Below are 18,806 nucleotides of genomic sequence, written 5' to 3'. Positions count from 1 at the left end.
TTGTATATGAGAAAGTTTGTTATTGTTAGACATGGCAGCCTGGGCCACGTCACACCCTGCGTAGGCTTTATGATGCTGCTGACCGTCTCCATGGACACCACACAAAACATGCTGAGTCCACCGTCTCTTCCCAATTACCCTGCACACAGGAGCGCATGTTACAGGACTGACACCAGCTGATGGGGGGGGGGGGGGGGGGGGGGGGGCATGACTAATTCAAGTCTTTGTTCCTGATGTGACTGCAAAGCACAGACCCCACGAGTCCCCGCTGCGATCTGTCAAAGCACTTCACCAAAAGGAATTAGGGGATTACCCACTAATCCCATTAACTTGGCCTATAACCTGACTCCGCTCTGACCCCGTGGGACATTTTTCCTCCAAAATATGATCGGCCACTTTCATGCTAATTAGTTGCCTCGTTTCCAATAAACTTTGTGCACCGTCAGGAGTCACACTGCACTTGACACAGGGGCCGGGTGTCATCGAGGTCCCGCCGGGAGCACAGATTATCTGCATGAGGGGAAGAAATCAGGCTGATCTGTGCTGTGATTGGCCGCAGGTGTTTCCCGGCGGCTGCTGGCGTCGAGCCTTAGCCGTAAGAGGATTATTACCAGGAGGGGTATAAAGAAAGAAAAAACTAAAGTCTATATAATGCCTTAAAAATGCTTTGTGTTTGATAAAGCTTGTAATGCATGTTTGGTAAATAATTGTCCAATAGTTTTAACAATCAGTCGTATGTTTAGATTTAAACTGTCAGCTGTAAACGGGTGAAAACAGAACATTTTCACGCAGTGGTCGATATATATCTTCTTCCTTCTCTCTCTCTCCTTCTCTCCCCCCTCTCTCACTCTATCTCTCCCCCTCTCTCTCTATCCCGTCTCTCCCCTTTCTCTCCCCTCTCTCTCCCTCTCTCCTCTCTCTCTCCCCCTCTCTCGCTCTATCTCTCCCCTCTCTCTTCCTCTCTCCTCTCTCTCCCCCTCTCTCGCTCTATCTCTCCCCCTCTCCCTCCCTCTCTCCCTCCCTCTCATTCCTTCTCTCTTTCTCTCTCCCTCTCTCCTCTCTCTCTCTCCTCTCTCCCTCCCTCTCATTCCCTCTCTCTTTCTCTCTCCTCTCTCTCTCCCCCTCTCTCACTCTATCTCTCTCTCCCTCTCCCGTCTCTCCCCTCTCTCTCCCCCTCTCTCCCCCTCTCTCTCTCTCTCTCTCCCTCTCCCGTCTCTCCCCTTTCTCTCCCCTCTCTCTCCCTCCCTCTCTCTCTCTCCCCCTCTCCCTCCCTAACTCCCCTCTCTCACTCTCTCTCTCCCCTCTCTCTCCTTCCCTCTCTCTTTCTCTCCCTCCCTCTCTCCTCTCTCTCCTCCCTTTCCCCCTCTCTCGCTCTATCTCTCCCCCTCTCTCCCTCCCTCTCTCCCTAACTCCCCTCTCTCTCTCTCTTTCTCTCTCTCTCCCCCTCTCTCGCTCTCTCTCTCTCGCTCTCTCTCCCCCCTCTCTCCCCCTCTCTCCCTAACTCCCCTCTCTCTCTCTTTCTCTCTCTCCCTCTCTCACTCTATCTCTCCCCTCTCTCCCTCCCTCTCTCTTCCTCTCCCTCCCTCTCTCTCCCTCTCTCTTTCTCTCTCCCCCCTCTCTCTCCCCCTCTCTCCCTAACTCCCCCTTCTCTCTCTCTCTCTCTCTCTCTCTCTCCCTGGCTCACTCTCAGGGGGTGGGGCTTAACAGAGCATAGGAAAACCACAACAACTGAAGCGACATAAAGTGCATTCCCCTCTCACTAATATCCATGTACCTATTGTTCTACCTTTTGTTTTAGAACGGTTTTGACATAAACTCCCCTCAACTTTTTTTTCACGGATTCACAACTCAACGGGATGAGCGCCACCGAGGACTCTCATCATTCCTCAATTTGAAGATTTCCTTCAGCCCCCACAGGTGAACTATGACATCTATGCAGAGATTAGACGTTGAAGTTTCTGTGAGGTTTTGAACAGACAAACACAAAGCCTGAGGAGTCTCTAGACCGGAGTTTATTTTAGCGCGTGTAATCTGAGGGATTGGAGAGAACGGAGCTAAAACGAGGCGCCTGCTAATCTGGAACCAACAAGGTCTCTGTGCTTCCTGCAATCCATTTCTTGTTTATGTTTTGTTGTTTTTATTTGATAGCATGCCGTAACATAACCTGCAATAATGAAAAGTAGTCTCAAGGGCAGGGCTAGTGCTGGTCTTGTTTTTTTTAAATTGATCATTCATTTCTTTAGTAATTCCAATCTCAATGAAATGTTTTTTCAGAGAAGACTGACAGCAGCATGATCTCCTCAGAGCCACCAGGTCCCAGGGCCGGCCCCGCCATGAGGAACAGAGCCAGGTTAGTCCAAACTGTCCAATAAGCAGCAGTAAGTGGCCGTTAGCTGTGTGTTGGTCTTTATGGAGTTTAGCATTGGTTGCAGATGAAGAACACAAGCACAAGTTCCATTATGTGTAAACATGCCGTATATGTCAGGTTTCTAAAATATTTACAAAATCTCTTACATATCCACCCTGTTTTTGTCTTCCCCAGTGTTTCTCCGTGGCCTTTAGGCTCGCAAAACACAAACACCTCCAACAACAACGATGGGTAAGATTTGAAACGTTGTCCAGGTGGTCGTGTTGCCGTGCTCGTGGCTGATATCATGTGTTTCCTTATTTCATGTTTTCAGCAAAAAGGATGAGAAAAAGGATGAAAAGAAAGAGGAGAAAAAGGATGAGAAGAAAGAGGAGAAAAAAGACGAGAAGAAGGATGAAAAGAAAGACGAGAAAAAAGACGACAAGAAGGATGACAAGAAAAAGGATGAAAAGAAAGAGGAACCGTGAGTGTATTTGTGATCTCAGTTAGAGTCATGAAAACATATACAGTACTAGATGATTGAACGTATTGATAGTGTTGTGTATCGACAGGAAGGAGGTGTGGATCATGGACCCGAACACAGACATGTATTACTACTGGCTGGTCACCATCTCCATCCCGGTCTTCTACAACCTCATGCTGCTCGTGGCAAGGTATCTCACCTGAAGAATCACTCACACCCTTGACCAAATGATTCATCTGAAATTAGGCTACACCATATTTCCATAACTCCATTTAGCAGCGTGACGAGACCAAAGGCCCTCTTTGTTAAATGATCATCTCTGTCTGATCTCGTAGGGCGTGTTTTAATGAGCTCCAGGCGCAGAACACCACCTTGTGGCTGGTGTTGGACCACAGCTCAGACATGCTCTACTACCTTGACACCTTTGTCAGACTGAGGACCGGTAAGTAAAGGCTCATCTGCAGAACTCTATAACAGCGACTATAGGTCTTAATTAAGCTTTTAGCTGGTGAGCATTAATGGTAAACATCCATGAAATATAGGCCTAGTAGTATGAAATGGTTTTCAATGGCTCGACCTTCCTTGACATAGTGGTATTTTATCTGCCCTTAGGTTTTCTAGAGCAAGGCCTGCTGGTGAAGGACCCCAAAGTCTTAAGGGAGAGGTACATGAAGACCCGTCAGTTCAGACTGGACGTCATCTCCATCATCCCCACAGACTTCGTCTTCATTTTCCTGGGAGTCAACAACCCCGAGTGGAGGTTCAACCGGCTGTTTCGCTTGGCACGCCTCTTTGAGTTCTTCGACCGCACTGAGACACGAACCAACTTCCCCAACATCTTCCGAATCGGGAACCTCGTACTCTATATTATCATCATCATCCACTGGAACGGGTGCATCTACTTCGCCATTTCCAAAGTCTTGGGATTCGGCTCGGACACGTGGGTCTACCCGACTGCTAAGAAGAATCCAGAGTATGGTCGTCTGGCTCGACAATACATCTACTGCTTCTACTGGTCCACGCTAACGCTAACCACGATAGGAGAAACGCCACCCCCCGTGCGGGACATCGAGTATTTCTTTGTCGTAGCTGACTTTTTAACCGGAGTGCTCATTTTCGCCACAATCGTTGGTAACGTTGGTGCTATGATCTCCAACATGGGCACTGCACGTGTAGAGTTCCAAGCTAAAATCGACTCCATCAAGCAGTACATGCAGTTCCGTAAAGTTTCCAAGGATTTGGAAGCCAGGGTGGTGAAGTGGTTCGACTATTTGTGGACTGAGGAGAAAACCTGCGATGAGAAGCAAGTCCTCAAAAATCTCCCCGACAAATTGAAAGCGGAAATCGCCATCAATGTCCATCTGGAGACTCTTCGGAAGGTGCGGATTTTTCAAGACTGCGAAGCTGGTTTGCTCGTGGAGTTGGTTCTGAAGCTTCAACCGCAAGTTTTTAGCCCGGGGGATTACATTTGTAAAAAGGGGGACATCGGAAGAGAAATGTACATCATCAAAGCAGGCAAGCTGGCCGTTGTGGCGGACGATGGCGTAACGCAGTTTGTCGTTCTCGGCGATGGAGCATACTTCGGAGAAATTAGCATCCTCGGAATCAAAGGGAGCAAGGCGGGAAACAGGAGAACTGCAAATATCCGGAGCGTTGGATATTCCGACTTGTTCGCGCTGTCTAAGGAAGATCTAATGGATGCGCTTATTGAATACCCGGACGCTAAATACGCCCTGGAGGACAAGGGCAGGGCTATTCTGATGAAGGACAACCTGATAGACGAAGCGCTGGTCAAAGCCACCGACGCTAAAGACTTGGAGGACAAGGTGACCCAGATGGAGGCGAGCGTGGACATCATGATGCTGAAGCTGAGGAAAACGGTCGAGCATTACGAGTCGTCACAGAGGAAGCTGAAACAGAGGCTGACCAACATGTCCAACCAGGTCCGCAGTCTCCGCTCAGACATAGACTTCTGACGGACATGTCTGGTCCCGCTGGAACTGAAGGGAGTCTTATGTTCCCCTATGTTCCTTCATCCATGGAACACATCGGCTCATTACGTAGAAGTCTGTTGGACATTGAGGGGGCAGAGTAACAAACTGTAAACATGAGAAGTGAATGTAAAGGGACTGCTGTTTTTAAGGAGAAAGAACTGAAGTCTTCCAACATTTTATGGTGGAGGTGGAGGTTCTAACAGATGGAAATCTGATATAGAATTGTGTACAATGCATAGCTATTTACTCAAGACTAAAATGAGGAAATTTAGACGGTCAGAACTGTGATGTCCAAGTGGGAAAAAAAGCTGAATGCAGAATTAAAGGCACTATTGTTCATTTTTTACCTTTTTAGTCAATATGTGTATTTTTACCGTCATGGCTGTCCGGTCCTACGGTAGGATTTTCCATTAAAAAAAGTAATTTACTTTTTTTTTTTGCCCTATAAAAGCAAAAAGAATGTGACCATACAACCATACAAGCCTTTAAGAACTGTTGTCCCAAACGTTGAATATTTGCTCATATCTTTTTAGAGCTTAAAGCAGTACTAAGTAACGTGTTTACCTTAATACATCCTTTCCGTAGTCCCTGTGGGGGTAATACAAGTGTTTACGGGATGATTGGAGGGTCTCTCATCTCCCCCTGGTGTCTCTGACCAGAAAACCATGTTTGCAACTTGACTGCCCCCGGTCCGGAGAAAGCAATACACACTAATGTAATCACGAAGAAGAAGCTAACATGCTAACGGGCAAAGCTAACTGCGGGCTAACGTCACTTTAAACAGTATTTACAGCCAAGTTTGAGTGAAAAAAAATATTTCCATTGTATAATTGGATGCACAATATCCCTCTCTCCCTTCGCCTTTCCTGTCAGCGTAGTATTTACTCTCCAAGACCATTAATAAGTTAAAAAATCAGAACTTGCTACCACACCTGCAGTTGCGCTTATGGCCTCTAGGGGGAAGAGTAGCCTGCTGCTTTAACAGGCTAGGCTCCTGCAAGACATGACATAACATCCATTGAGAATCTCCATAGTAAATCGGCTTGAGGGCGGCAAACTTCACTTTTGTAACTTTCGACATATGTCAGCAGAGGGGATCAATTCATAATTTTGCCATTTTATTTCAATGTTATTAATATTGTTTCAACCTTTGGTCCGCCATTTGGGAACCCCCAGGTTTAAATGAACAGCAGCCCCGAATCAGCTATGACGACTCATGACTCATTGACTTTGGAACTGCATTGTGGAGGGTTGTTAATCTTTGCACTGTACAAGAATGCATTTGATAATCATAATGAAACTATGGTCAATCTTTTTAATCAAAGTTAATATGTACAATAAATGAAGAAATATCTTATGCGTTATGTGTGTTTGCATTAACCTTTGATATCAAGTGTAAGAATCAGACAAGACGCATTGGAAAAAGCAGTCATCTTTATTGAGCATGTTTTCACAACACTGAATACTTTGCGCTGTCCACCACTGTTCAAGAAGTCAAAACCAACCAATCAACTGCTTCCCTTTCCCCAGGTTGAGCTTTGACCTTTCGCTAGGCTCTAGAGTCCGTTCACATGTCCGAGGCGTGTGCAGCATCTCGAGCGTCCGAAAAAAAAAAAAAAAGTTTCCTAACAGAGAGGTACGACAACAAAACAAAACTGCTTGAACCCATGAACCCGGGCTTGTGAAGTTATGGAGTAACGCTAGCCACATGCTAACCCCCCGCTAACGAACGCACTGGCGCCTTTTCCGATCCAGTGTCCGAGCGCCGTTTCAAATTGAAATGTTTAAATAAGCTTTGCAAAAAAATAAAAAATAAAATAATGTTACCCCCAGCCGCAGAGGGGGTGAAAAAAAAAAAAAAAAAGAGACAAAAATAAGTGCATTGATACAGGAAGAATGGCTCAGGGTTGTGAATTAGTGGCGTTGTTGGAGCCCCTTCCCGCTCACAAGCCCAGCAGCGGCGATAAGGTTATTGGGTACACCTATTTAACAGCTACGAAATGCTAACATCAAACTAACCAATCAAATAGCAGCATTTCATTTAGTTTTTTGGAACTTAATAGTGCAGTCGTGCCCATCTCAAAACCCACATCCATTTTCCGACAAATTTAAATATTGGAAGAGTATGAAAGGCTCTGTGCTAACTACGCTAACTTTTCTGTTTGTAAAGTTTCAGAGGAATATTTCCAACTTAGCTTCCATCCCTTCACAGATATTTATTATTGAAATAAAATAAAAAAAATGAATGGAAATGTACTTCTGTAACCAGAGTGGGTATCGAGGTGGCCACAACCCACAATGTTTGAGCCTCATAGAAAGACAGAGGAGGATTTAAGAGAGATTGTTTGCTTAAATTGGTCTGAAAAAGAAGAAATTCACTGAGCAGCACCAGCAAGTCTCACCGAATTATTTCAGTGAGCTCAAAATCAGATAAATCCTCCTTGGTCTCCTCTCCGATGCGGCGCTGGAACAGGTCTTGGTCCTACATGAACTGCAGATTTAATGGTTGGTTAGATGCGACGAGAACAGGTGTACCCAATGTTAGGCGTGCAGTCGGGCTACTCCAGGAACAAACTGGGGTCCGGTGCTAGAACATCGGAAAAAAATAGCTTCAAGCTCTACTCGCCCCCACATTTTGTAGTAGCGATTTACCAGTCGGCGCACGAGAAGTCTGAGGACCATTCACAAAAAAAATAACAACTGCTTTTGTGTGTTCGTTTGATCGATGATGAATTTCAAAAGAGAACCAGAAGATGATCGAAAAGATTCACAGTCAAAAAGGAACAGCTATGGAATCTTGGCTTGGGGGGCACCACCAAAAAAACGCACCGCGACTTTGGTAACAGTGGCTCAGACTGAAGAATTCACACTGCGTAATGCAAAAATTGGAACCGCTGAGTCAATGCAAAACAAATCTCTTTCATAATCTCCGAAGCATTGGATAATATTCCGTGAAGTGATTTCATTTGACGAATCTATTGGTTTAAAGCACATACATATTCGGAGAAGCAGGTAGAAGTCGCAGAGATCGGGATTGTGTCGCCATGACCGCACAGGAGTCTCAGTAATGTTGTTTACAATTTAAAATAAAAAGGTTTCGTTTTTGTATGGCATTCGCTTTTTACTTTTTTTTCTACTTATTGGATTGTTTTCCTTCTTAAAAACGTAGGGAATGCAGTCTCCGATCTGCTTCCCCACACTGACACCTGACCGCCACCTTCTTCAGGCACAAACCGACTCCTACGTAAAATTCTGATTGAATGAACGAATAGTCGACGTCGCTGATCCTGCACATTTGTGAGAGTTCAGTTTACACGGCGTTCCAACTTCCCTTCCAGGTGGTTGGCACTTTTGAGAGCTCCGTCTACCAACAAACCACATTGGTCAATAGATGTTTTATTCGTTTTTTTTTGTTTTTTTTTGCCTCCCCTTTTAAAACAGCAATACTGGTCTTTAAATCCAGAACACAGGAAGACATCAAATGCTTGCGACAATCGCGGCAACCTGTGACCAAAAAAAGAAAACATTCGGAAAGAAATGTCTAAGTGCACTTTACACAGCTCAGATTGAGTCTCACCTAAGATCCTCCCCCCAAAACAAAGACAGCCGTTTAGGAGCTGAATGAGGGGTCATGAGTTACTAAAAAACACAACAGTTTGGTGCAAAGGAAAAAAGAGTAAACAAAATATCAGAACAATTCAAGTCTCCAGTGGTCAAGAGCTGCTCGAAAATGCTTGGGAAATAGTTACTTCAATTTGTTACCCACCCAATTCTTTTGTTACATATAGTATTTTGAGTTTGCTTCTTTCAAACGTTTCCTTGCACCTCTTGGCCACCGTAGAAGGGGCTACGTGCCACTTTGTCAGACCCACTCCCGACATGTTAAACCTATAACCGAGACAGCAAACATGGCAAATAAATAATCCGTTATGATGCTGTACAGAACTGAGGCGGCACATTCAGAGTGTGTGGAGCGTGGGCTGGATCTGTGCTTCCGAAGACCGAGGGGGTGGGGGTGGGGTGGGGGGGACAGGCACCGTAGGACCGGAGCGCTCACCTGCTGGACTCCTATTGGTCGCTCTGTGGCTGGTAAAGGGCTGAGGGCGGGGCGGGCGCTTGTCATGTTGTGGGCGGGCGGGCGGAAGGGAGGGAGGGGAGGGGAGGGAAGGGGGGTTTTGAAAGGGCAGGGGCTCAGAGCATACCAAACCCTTTGGCATAGGTAATGGCTTTCAGCAGTCTCTCCCTCAGCTTCTCTTTGCTGTTGTACTCGGGCAGCAGCAGCACGTTGAAACAGGTGTGGGACGTGGGTAACCTGCACACACAATGTTCACAGTGAGACAATAATGTAGCAGCTTTTGAGTTTGTTTTCAAGAAAAGATTTGACTCTGATCCACACAATAATCACTACTGATTTCACTGAATCCTCAATAGAATAATGGGAAAACTCTAGAGACAACATATCTTTATGGTCACACAAACTGACACCAACTTTTCCAGTTCTTTGATCGGAATCATAAAAACTGGTTTACACAAAGACACAATCCACATGTGCAAAAAACGTTGTACTGGATACGTCTTTCAAAAAAGAAATGAAACATTTACAGCAGATAAAGCGAAGTTGCGTTTTTTCCCCTCTTGCTTGCACGCGACTCAGCTAGTTTTGGATGAGCACGTCTACAACAAATTTAAACATTAATGCAGATGATGTCGTGTAAGCATTTTGAGCCGTGCTTTATTTATGATACATTCAAAAAGAGAAATTGCGTCACATGTTTTGTATTTATTTCAGGAATGAACAGCAGTTTTTTAGGTGCAGTTCAATGCTCAACTTCATCCTAATAATCTCCTTTCACTGCTTAACCTAAACTTATATAAAATATAGGAAACACAGCCAAACACTGAGTATGAAGGAGCTTCAGCACGCCCGCGCTGACTCAGTCTATTCTTAATGTACAGTCTATGTTTAAAACAAAGTTTATGTTGGACCATGGGTCCAACAGTATTTAAAGGAGCTATCCTTGATATTTTTAATTTTCTGTTAATGTCTGGAATACAATTTGTTTTGTCCTTTAGTATATGGTAAAAGCAGACATCTATCCAAAAAACACTGGTTTTAAAGCCTTTTTAACAGTCATAAAATGTCAGGCTAGTTTTAGTTACACTAGATTTTTACAGTGAAGTGACAGCTTTCCTCCTGAAAGTTGTGAAACCTGGTTTAAACTCAGTCCCTGTGACGAATTTTGATGTTGTAAATGCATTAGGAAAGTTTGAGATGAGTTTGGACCAGAAAATTGCAACTTGAAATTTGAGTGACCCTGTTTCTTTGTTCAATTAGGTATTCACCTTATTCCGCCCACTTTTGCGTTGTCTTGGCACTTCCGTTGTCCAGATACTTCCAGTCGAGCGCGAAGCCCGTTCATTTAAACGGAGAACGAGGGAAAATGTTCTCCGCTCAAATCTGATGTTTAGTCGATTGATTTGTGTAAAATGTCCAATGTTTTTTTGCACCAACAAGTCAACACTGCACCGTTTCTCTGTGCGGCCTGAAAACGGCTTTGTTTTCGTGTAGTAACTGATTTTATGTCGACTTCTCCAATCCCATGTTAACACATAGGAGAAAAGGGGCGGGCACAATTAATGCCAACGCGAGCCTCCGGAATAAGGTGAATAGCTCCTTTAAGAACTTTGTTTAGCCAACAGCGCCCTCTGCTTTTAACGGCAGGAAAGTACAAATCAAGCAAAACCCCCCAAATAATGAACCAAAAAAATGGCAGTAATTTCAGCTACCGGCATTCCAACAAGAACAATGTCATTTTAGAGATCGATTTAGAGCACAGAAACGCTCATGGACTTTCACAATACTTTAGAGAATGGGAAGGATGTGTTAAGTGTTATGTGTATCATACATATGTTGAGATGGCATTGGAATAGGAAGTGCCGACCTGTCTGTGTCAGGGCCGTTCTTTGCGATGATCATCTTGAGCTTGCCCAGGCCTCCCACGGGGGCTCTGTCGGTGCCAGTGGTGAACTGTAAAAACAGGCGCTTCTGGTCTTCCCCAAACGAGTGCAGCGTCTCCCAGAACTCCCTGCGCCGGGGAAACAAGTCGATGATCAGCTCATGTACCAAACTGACAAACTATCACGGTACTTTTGACAGTACATGACTCAGACTTACTTTATAATCCTTGAATCTCTGTTATATCCGCCGTCGTATTCTGTCGTCTCTTCAAGTGCAAGGAAGTCCAGATTCTACAGAGATGAGATTGCAGATTAGGACAAATAAGGACCTCACAGATGCATCTTTAGGGAGTCCTCGGTAGCTCCTCACCCTGCTCCCACAGATGAGCAGCTCGATCTCCTCCGGTCTGAATAAGTACTTGAGCGGTGATTCGTTGGTGACCATATGGAACCCTCTCCTGAAGGCTTTGAACTGTTTCTCTACGCTTTTGTTCAGTATGTAGTCCGTGTACTGCGAGATAAACTCCTGGAAAACAAAACATCTACAATGACGTGGGAGACAAACTCTGACGTATTTCATGCTACAGTGGGGAGGAGCCTGACCTTCCTGTTGTCGTTGGTGACGGGGATCTTGTCGCCGTTCTCCCGGAGGTCGTACATGAGGGCGTTGCCGAACAGATCGGTCTGGGAGATCTGGAAGGTGATCATCATGTCGTCCTCCACGCTGCCCTCGTACTCCATCAGCTCCTTCAGACTCTGATGCAAAACCTACGAACAGACGGCGGCATCTTCAGTTTCAGTTACCGGGCTTTCTCCCCCGGTGGTCGGCGTCTCTAAAACGAAGCCTTACTGGGTTAGCGTCTGCCAGGTCTCTGAAGGTGCCTTTCTTGCCCATGAGTTTCCTGTAGACCACCATGGGGAAGTGCACGTCTAGGATGCAGTTGTTGTAGATGGCCAGGCCCAGGACGATACCGATGAGCGTGTACTGGCCGTCGTTCTCGAATGAAGACGGGTTGAACCAAAACAACCGCGTTCGCTCGTCGTACGTGAACATGCCTGAGAGAGAGACAGGAGTGAAGTCGTTTGTCACAAGGATTTTTGTTTATATTGTAACAGTGCTGTGGGGAAATACGCACCGATATCTGGGTTGAAGATCTCCTCCACCACCAGCTGGAAGAACTCTTTGGAGACGCCTCCTTCATCAACACCTTGTTCGCCTTCAAACTCCACGTACAGCTGCTTCTTCAAGTCTGCAGGATTCTCCATCGCGATCATCTCCAGCTACACACCAAACACATGCTTCATAACTGGACACTTTTAACAATGGTCATGATACATTAATCCTATATAACACAGCATAAAGCCGATCACATGGGCAAGGTCGCTGAAATGTCTTTCCCAACAGGCCAAGATTCAAACTGCCGTCCTTTGGAGCCGAATATGACCTTGACTGTTCCTTATTTCACTAAACCCTGACCCAAAGTAACAGGAGAGTGTGACTTACCCGCACCAGAGCGTCGTCTATAATGTGGTCGCGGCGCACTTTGAGCCGCAGGTAGGGGTTGAGCTGCTGGCCCTGCACTAGACTGTACAGTACCGTGATCCGCCGCTCGCTGTACATGCGGATGCGGTTGTCGTAGTACAGGCCCAGGTTCTTGGTAACAGCGTTGAGGATGAAGGGGCACGTCATGAAGGAAAACTTGTTCTCCGTCTCCACCTTAAAGAAAGTGTAGTCCTTGTCCATCTCCAGCACTTCGTTTAGTGGCTCGTTGACGAACTCCTCGAAGAGCACTAGCGGCCGTCGGCAGTCGTTGGTGCGTATTCCTAACTCCGTCTCCAGCGGGTCTACCCTCGGGCCCTTCTTGTTCCGCCGCTCCTCCCCCAGCAGCTCCTGTAAGGTCAGCTCGCTTGATTCGGGGATGGGCTCCTCGTCTTCATCTTCGTTATGCTCCACGTCCAAGTCGCCGCCGAGGACATTTGCATAGTAGACTATCTTCAAGCACTTCGTCGCTGCTACCACCGCGTCGTCGTCGTTCACCAGGTTGCGGCTGTTGAACTCGTTGCTTATGACCTTGTAGGTGATGAGCTGCTGGAAGGTCTCCACCATGCGGCGGATCTGCTCGGCCTTGTAGTGCGACCAGAGGCGCGCGAGCTTGGCCTGCGCCGCTAAGGGGAGCTTGCTCATCGCTTTGCAGAACTGTGGAAGGGCAATCTCCAGGTACTCGGGGCTGTGGAGGTTGCTGTTCTCCATGACTATTACAAACAAGTTCAGGTAGTTGGGGTCCCGCGAGTAGACGTTGTGGTAGGTCAGATCGCACTCCACGTTGGGCGAGAGGTAGACCAGTGCGTTGAGGAAGGCCGCTTCGATCTTCTCGTTGGACAGCAGACGCTCGTAGACCCGCCGCACCGCCTCCACGTCCACGGAGACCTCGTCCGGAGCCAGCTTCTGGACGTCTGTGTCCCCGAGCCGCCCCGATGACGAGGACGAGGAGGCGGGGGAGTCTTCCTCCATGGCCACGGCAGCGCTCGCCGTCGCCGCTTCCTTCTCGTCTTCGTCCTTGTCCTCGTCCTTGCCCTGGAGGGACTTGAGCTCCTCCTTGGTGTGAGGCTTGGAGCGCCGGAAGCTCTGCACCAGCCCCTCAGCGCTGGAGAAAACCCGACCGATGACGCGGATGAGAGGCGAGTAGTCCTCCTTCTCCCCGCAGATGTCCAGGATCTCATAGACCTTCTCCTCAGTCAGGTATGAGACGTCTAAACATAGAGGCAGGTCGTTATCATTTAGATAAATAAGACAACACATTTCAAACAAACAATTACAAAAATAGAGGGCCAATACGAGGACAATTTGTTATTGTAATCTCCGTAAAGACAATGTCGTGGTGACGAGTTTCAGTTGCTGTTTGAATTTTTATTGTTATAGCTTTAAGTCTATATATGTATATCCATATTATACTATTATCAAACTTTTTGATTTTCAGTTTTTGTGTTGCAAACTTCTTTGTTTGGTTTTGTGAACTTGTGGTTGAGCTCCACACCACGGACATGGTCATGAGACTGATATGAATAAATCAATAGCGTAAAATGTTTGTAGAGCCTAAACTACAGGGTTAGCAGGTTTTCCACGTCATGAATATTGAATCCTCATGGATATGGTTGATGAAGTTTATTTTCATTCATTTATTTAAAAGGGACAATGCATATTAATGAACATACAAATGTAAGTTAAGTTATACTGTATTAATCTCTGTAGAGAAATCTCTGTAGAGAAATTAGTTCTCTGCATTTGACCCATCCTCAGTGTCGCATGGGGCGACCTGTAGGAGCAGTGAGCTGCCAGCTTGGGCCGGCGCTCGGGGACCCATCTCCATGATGTGGGGCCAGGCTGGTGGTCAGAAACACCTGGCTGGAGGATTAACCTATTGCACATGTTTTTTATAACCTACCACTAACCTACGAAGACACGGGGAGAACATGCAAACTCCACACAGAAAGGCCCCGTGCAGGTGGGAATCGAACCCGGGACCTTCGACCTGTGAGGCACGAGCACTAACCGCTGCGCCACCGTGCCAGAATTAGCCAATGGCTACTTTCCATCTATAGTCCCTGGCAGATCAAGAAAATACAAAGACCAGTCCAGTGATGGTTTACAGGGAACACTATAGGGCTGGGGAAAAAGTTGGTAATAGATTCATATTTTCAGAAAATCTACATTTATGGATCTTTTTAGTATTAATGGGTGGATGCTTAAAAATCTTTGTTGAAAAAAAAATGAAGTCACCGTGCAGTGTGCTGTTTTTAAGTGTTATTGCCTTTTGGGGTTTGTTGATGCACTTTAACTAAAAACAATGAATATAAAATATATATACCGTCAGCAGCTAATTTGCTTTAAATAGAGGGAATTTTTTTTTAATCAAAGCGTAAATTCAATTTTCCATAAGAAAACCAAAGACTTTTTTGGGAGGAAAAATCGCAAAGCTCTAGAACATTATATTACCTCAATCATATTTAACAAGAAAAACACTAACAACTTAAATGTTATAGTAACACATAAAAAAGATGTCAAAGTTTGAGAGACACAGACTTAAATCATTGTAGTCTTCAAGATTTACTACATGTGACCACTGAAATTGCGATTTTGTTTCAAATGGAATCAACTGCGCAGCCTTGCTGATATGAAACTTAAAAACTGAGCCCAGATACAGTGGAGGTGGACAACCAACTCTCTCCAAGCCAATAAACAAACGGTTTACGATTTTCATTTAAATGTAATGGATGTTGATATGGTGCAGTTTTAGTTATTACAATAGTATCATCGTCACAATACTCAGGGCAGTTATAAAACATCACAATGTTCCAACTGTAGTTTAAGTGTGTTACATTAAATGAGCAGAACATGCCCCTACCTTTAAAGTTGTCCCTGACCGAGTGGTTGTCCTTGTTGTTCATCTTGCTGTTGCTGTCGGAGTTGCTGTGCGCGCTGCTCTCCAGGTACGCCGACGCCGTGCCCTTCTTGGACGGGTGGGGGTCGCACAGCTTGGCGTTCACCTTGTACAGCTCCAGCGCTTTGACGGCCGCCGCGTTGTTGTCCATGCGGCTGAACCCCAGCGACGACGCGCACCACGAGTTGGAGCACGAGTCATTCCCGCAGCCCTCCGTTAACTGGTGGTAGTAGCGCTCTATGAGGTGCTTGGCGGCTGCTCGCTTCCTACAGAGATGAACAAAAGTGTAAAAAGATCAAATCAGGAATGTATTGTCAAAGAAAGCCTAGAAAAAACATGAGTGCAATCCGTGTCGCAAGAAACATAATACATATTGTGATCTCACTGATGCCCACCTGACAGATTTTTTTTAACCTTTTTGTTATATACACACACGTTCAGGAGCACTTCCAATATGCATCTACTAGCATTTTCAGTCATTTTGTACAATTTATACAATGCATTTGTGCAAATAAATTAGCCAATTACAAGTTAGTACTCTGATATATTGGCATAGCTCCAGGTAAGCTACAAAACTGAAAGCAAAATGAGGTGTGTGATCACTGTTGACTGGAGCAAATAAAATGACAGTGCAAAATAATGAAGCTAGACTTAAATGTAAAACAGGAGCTATTGAAATGTACAGTACAGTATGTTGCAAAGCTTGGTGATCTGTACTAGTGTGCATGGCAATAATAAATCCGTGTTCTCTGAATAACCGAAGTGCTTTGAACGAAACAGGAAGTAAGACTTTGACACTTTGAAAACATTTATGGTACCTACATTCGGCTTGCTTCTGGGTTTTCGTTTTCAGACTCCTCGTTTTCTCTAAGAACACACACACAAAAAAACACATGAATGAGCAATTCGCACTCAACACAGAAAACACGTCGGGATTGAGCAGGACGAATAAAAAGTATACGTTTTTATTTGATCATTTTAATCCAGAAATGCACAAGCAAAACGCTGGGAGACTATTATTTAGCCAGTGTTGCAAGGACATATAGGGCTGCAGCAAAAGATGTCAGGCATCCTGGCGCTAAAGTAGAAAATAACCTAGCCTCAATGTCTTTATTTCATTTTGCAACTTATGATTCAGTAGAAATATAAATGTTGTGCTGTGTTCTTTAATACAAGTTAAATGTGTGCTGGTGCCGTTGTTTTAACTAAAAGCTCAGTGAAATGACAGAGCAATGACAGCCCCGGCTGCTAGGATAAAGCTAGCTCCCCTCAGCAGCCTGTCTCCGCAGAGGCCCACGGTCCCCGGCCTGTCGTGTGCGGCTGCCCACCTCACGACTCCTCTCGCTGGGCTAAGCTCGGCCTGTGGTGGCGCACACTCACAGTCCTCCTTCTCGTCGGGATTCATACGACTTTATCCTCTGTTGTTTGGGACTCCGCTGCGGTGTGGGCACGTTTCAGTCACTGCGCGGGTTACGTCCAACTTCAGGAGAGCGGGGGTTCGGATCAGCCGCGGCGGATTTGCTGTTAAAAACTTCATTCGCGGCCTTGTGCTAAAGCAGGCTTTTCGCCCCTTCTCGGGTTCACAGCCATCTTGACTACAGCAGCAGCCCACGTCCCACAATGCAGCGCGGGGGAACGACAAGACCCAGCCACCGGGCTCTTTATGGGCCCGGAGCGGATTCACTGGACCGGAGTCAACCATGGCAAAGGGGTTATTATTATTGAGGAAAATGAACATGGCATCATAGCAGCCTTTGGCAAAGACAGTGGCGCAGTTGGTAGAGCGGGTCGTTTCATGATCAGAAGGTTGGGGTTCGAATCCCAGCTTCAGCAGATGCACACTGTCGTTGTGTCTTTGGGCAAGACACTTCACCGACCTTGCCTCCAGTGTCTGCGTACATTGATGTGTGAATGAGAGAGTGAATGGGTGACTGCTCTGCTTCCTTGATGTAAAGCACTTTGGGCTTGATAAAGGTGGAAACGCGCTGTATAAGTTGAGACCATTTACCAAAAAATGAAACAGCGAAAACTTTTTTTATGACAACCTAAGGCAGAGGTAGGCAAGGTCAGGCCTGGGAGCCAAAACCGGCCCTCCATCACAGAACCTCTGGCCCTTTTGAGGAATAGTACACCAATCAGAGATCAAATGCCTGTTAAAGTGCTCTAGAAATTGGAAAAATACTGTCAGTTGCTTTAAAATGTCATAGCAGAACAATACTGGTATTTGTAGAAAGTGGTGCTTCTGCCAAAAAATGGAGGGTCCAGTGCTCAACCAAGCAAACTTGCCCCTGCACTAAGGCAAGTCTGCACATTTAAAGGCAAAAACAAAACAAAACACATGAACAACATAATTGTGTGTTTATGTGGGGTAGGCGCTCATATGTGTTCTTGCTTCAGTCTTCTCCATTTGAGCATCTATAATGGTATAATGTTTCATTTTGTAAATTGCAAATGTAAACTGCTCAAATAAACAAACCTGATTGACCTTTTTGTGGCCCAATGGCTGTATGGGTAGTTAGCATGGTGCATTTTCGATCACGGTGGCCTCTCTGGTGTTGTAGGTTTTCTGGGGACAGGGTCCATCAGTAGTGAAAACCCACAAGAAACTCTCAAACACATTGATCCTGGAAGATCATAGAGGCCACTGTGATGGAAAGTAAAGGTGCCATGCTGACCGCCATACAACCACTTTACTACTAAAAGGTCAAACACGCACTACTAAAAACTATTTTTCACATAAAAAGTTCCATAATGCACCTTTAAAATAATAAGGATAAAAACTAATGAGGATTTATCACTCAAGTTTAAGGTACATTTTAAGGACCTGAAGTAATCTAAAAAATAATTCCCAAATAAAGAAAGAACAGGTGTGGTGTTTAAGTGTTTAAGTAGTTACTTTTAAGTGGGTCTACATGTAGGCTATGAATTAAATATTTACCCATTATTAAAATTACATGTGTAAAATATATTAATTAAATATTTCGCCTTTTAACTTTGCTTACTTTGTTATCCATACAAACCTGTTTTGTTCTTGATTGGCCACCGTCCCACTACATGAAAACTCTCCAATAATAGGTGGATAAAGAAGTCAATCAAACTGTCCCCCTCTCTGATTGGACGGATTTTTGCGCAGCGGCCAAGCTCGTGGCGAAGTCCATTGACCGTGTTTTAATGCGCCTTATTCCGAGCGGAACATCGGGCAGTAACAGGCAACGACAGAGAAACATCCGCCGAACGAAGTGAACGCTTCAATTCACATACAAGTATATATCTAGTTCTAATATTACAAGTTTAAGTTCGTTTTCTTGAATATCTCGAACGTTTTCTGCACAAGCCTGGTGAGTTTAAGGGTGGCTACTGCTGAAGCTAAACACCGTTAGCCGAGTAAAATGTTAGCTTGTGCCCATTATCCTTCTTTAAGATATAAATAAACAGCAAACAGGGTCTTTTTTGTTTAAATATTGTATCACGTTGCTTTATATTAGCGATTTATATCCCTAATTTACGATTCACGCTTCTCTGTTTAATTGGTGTTGCAAAATGCTAAGCTAACTGCACGTGGTTGGTAAAAAGCTGTTCCGCTC

At 45.3% G+C, this 18,806-nt stretch overlaps 2 protein-coding genes across 3 annotated transcripts; one reads left to right on the top strand and one right to left on the bottom strand.

Moving 5' to 3' along the window:
* The first annotated feature begins 1,851 nt into the window (after nt 1-1,851).
* On the top strand, nt 1,852-4,835 carry LOC306982144 (cyclic nucleotide-gated channel alpha-3-like). The gene is made up of 7 exons (XM_079581950.1): nt 1,852-1,917; nt 2,275-2,350; nt 2,543-2,599; nt 2,682-2,831; nt 2,920-3,021; nt 3,167-3,273; nt 3,444-4,835. The coding sequence occupies exons 2-7, from the start codon at nt 2,292-2,294 to the stop codon at nt 4,805-4,807; spliced, it is 1,839 nt and encodes a 612-aa protein (XP_079438076.1). The 5' UTR covers nt 1,852-1,917; nt 2,275-2,291; the 3' UTR covers nt 4,808-4,835.
* A 3,346-nt stretch (nt 4,836-8,181) lies between these two features.
* LOC306981783 (ubiquitin-protein ligase E3A) lies at nt 8,182-16,847 on the bottom strand. Of its 2 annotated transcripts, none has more exons than XM_079581444.1 (11): nt 16,551-16,847; nt 16,045-16,089; nt 15,187-15,488; nt 12,288-13,534; nt 11,920-12,064; nt 11,634-11,839; nt 11,387-11,551; nt 11,154-11,309; nt 11,001-11,074; nt 10,768-10,911; nt 8,182-9,137 (listed from the first exon to the last, which is right to left on the bottom strand). In XM_079581444.1, exons 1-11 carry the CDS (start codon nt 16,625-16,627, stop codon nt 9,017-9,019), a joined length of 2,682 nt encoding a protein of 893 aa, XP_079437570.1. In that variant the 5' UTR covers nt 16,628-16,847; the 3' UTR covers nt 8,182-9,016. The 2 variants fall into 2 exon arrangements, with proteins under 2 accessions (XP_079437570.1, XP_079437571.1); XM_079581445.1 differs by having other exon boundaries at nt 16,603-16,847.
* Between the last annotated feature and the right edge of the window lie 1,959 nt (nt 16,848-18,806).

Source organism: Gobius niger (genome assembly GCF_951799975.1).
Source record: "Gobius niger genome assembly, chromosome: 23".
Lineage (NCBI taxonomy): Eukaryota > Metazoa > Chordata > Actinopteri > Gobiiformes > Gobiidae > Gobius > Gobius niger.
The sequence above is the reverse complement of the archived record's forward strand: the minus strand, read 5'-3'. Positions and strand labels throughout refer to the sequence as shown.

Bases quoted from the DNA above. Each gene is read 5' to 3' on its own strand.
- LOC306982144 (XM_079581950.1), top strand. From the start codon at position 2,292: ATGATCTCCTCAGAGCCACCAGGTCCCAGGGCCGGCCCCGCCATGAGG. The intron at 2,351-2,542 runs GTTAGTCCAAAC...TGTCTTCCCCAG, and splicing joins GCCATGAGGAACAGAGCCAG to TGTTTCTCCGTGGCCTTTAG. The intron at 2,832-2,919 runs GTGAGTGTATTT...GTGTATCGACAG, and splicing joins GATGAAAAGAAAGAGGAACC to GAAGGAGGTGTGGATCATGG.
- LOC306981783 (XM_079581444.1), bottom strand. From the start codon at position 16,627: ATGAATCCCGACGAGAAGGAGGACTGTGAGTGTGCGCCACCACAGGCC. The intron at 11,552-11,633 runs GTAAGGCTTCGT...GTCTGTTCGTAG, and splicing joins ACCTGGCAGACGCTAACCCA to GTTTTGCATCAGAGTCTGAA. The intron at 11,075-11,153 runs GTGAGGAGCTAC...TCATCTCTGTAG, and splicing joins TGCTCATCTGTGGGAGCAGG to AATCTGGACTTCCTTGCACT.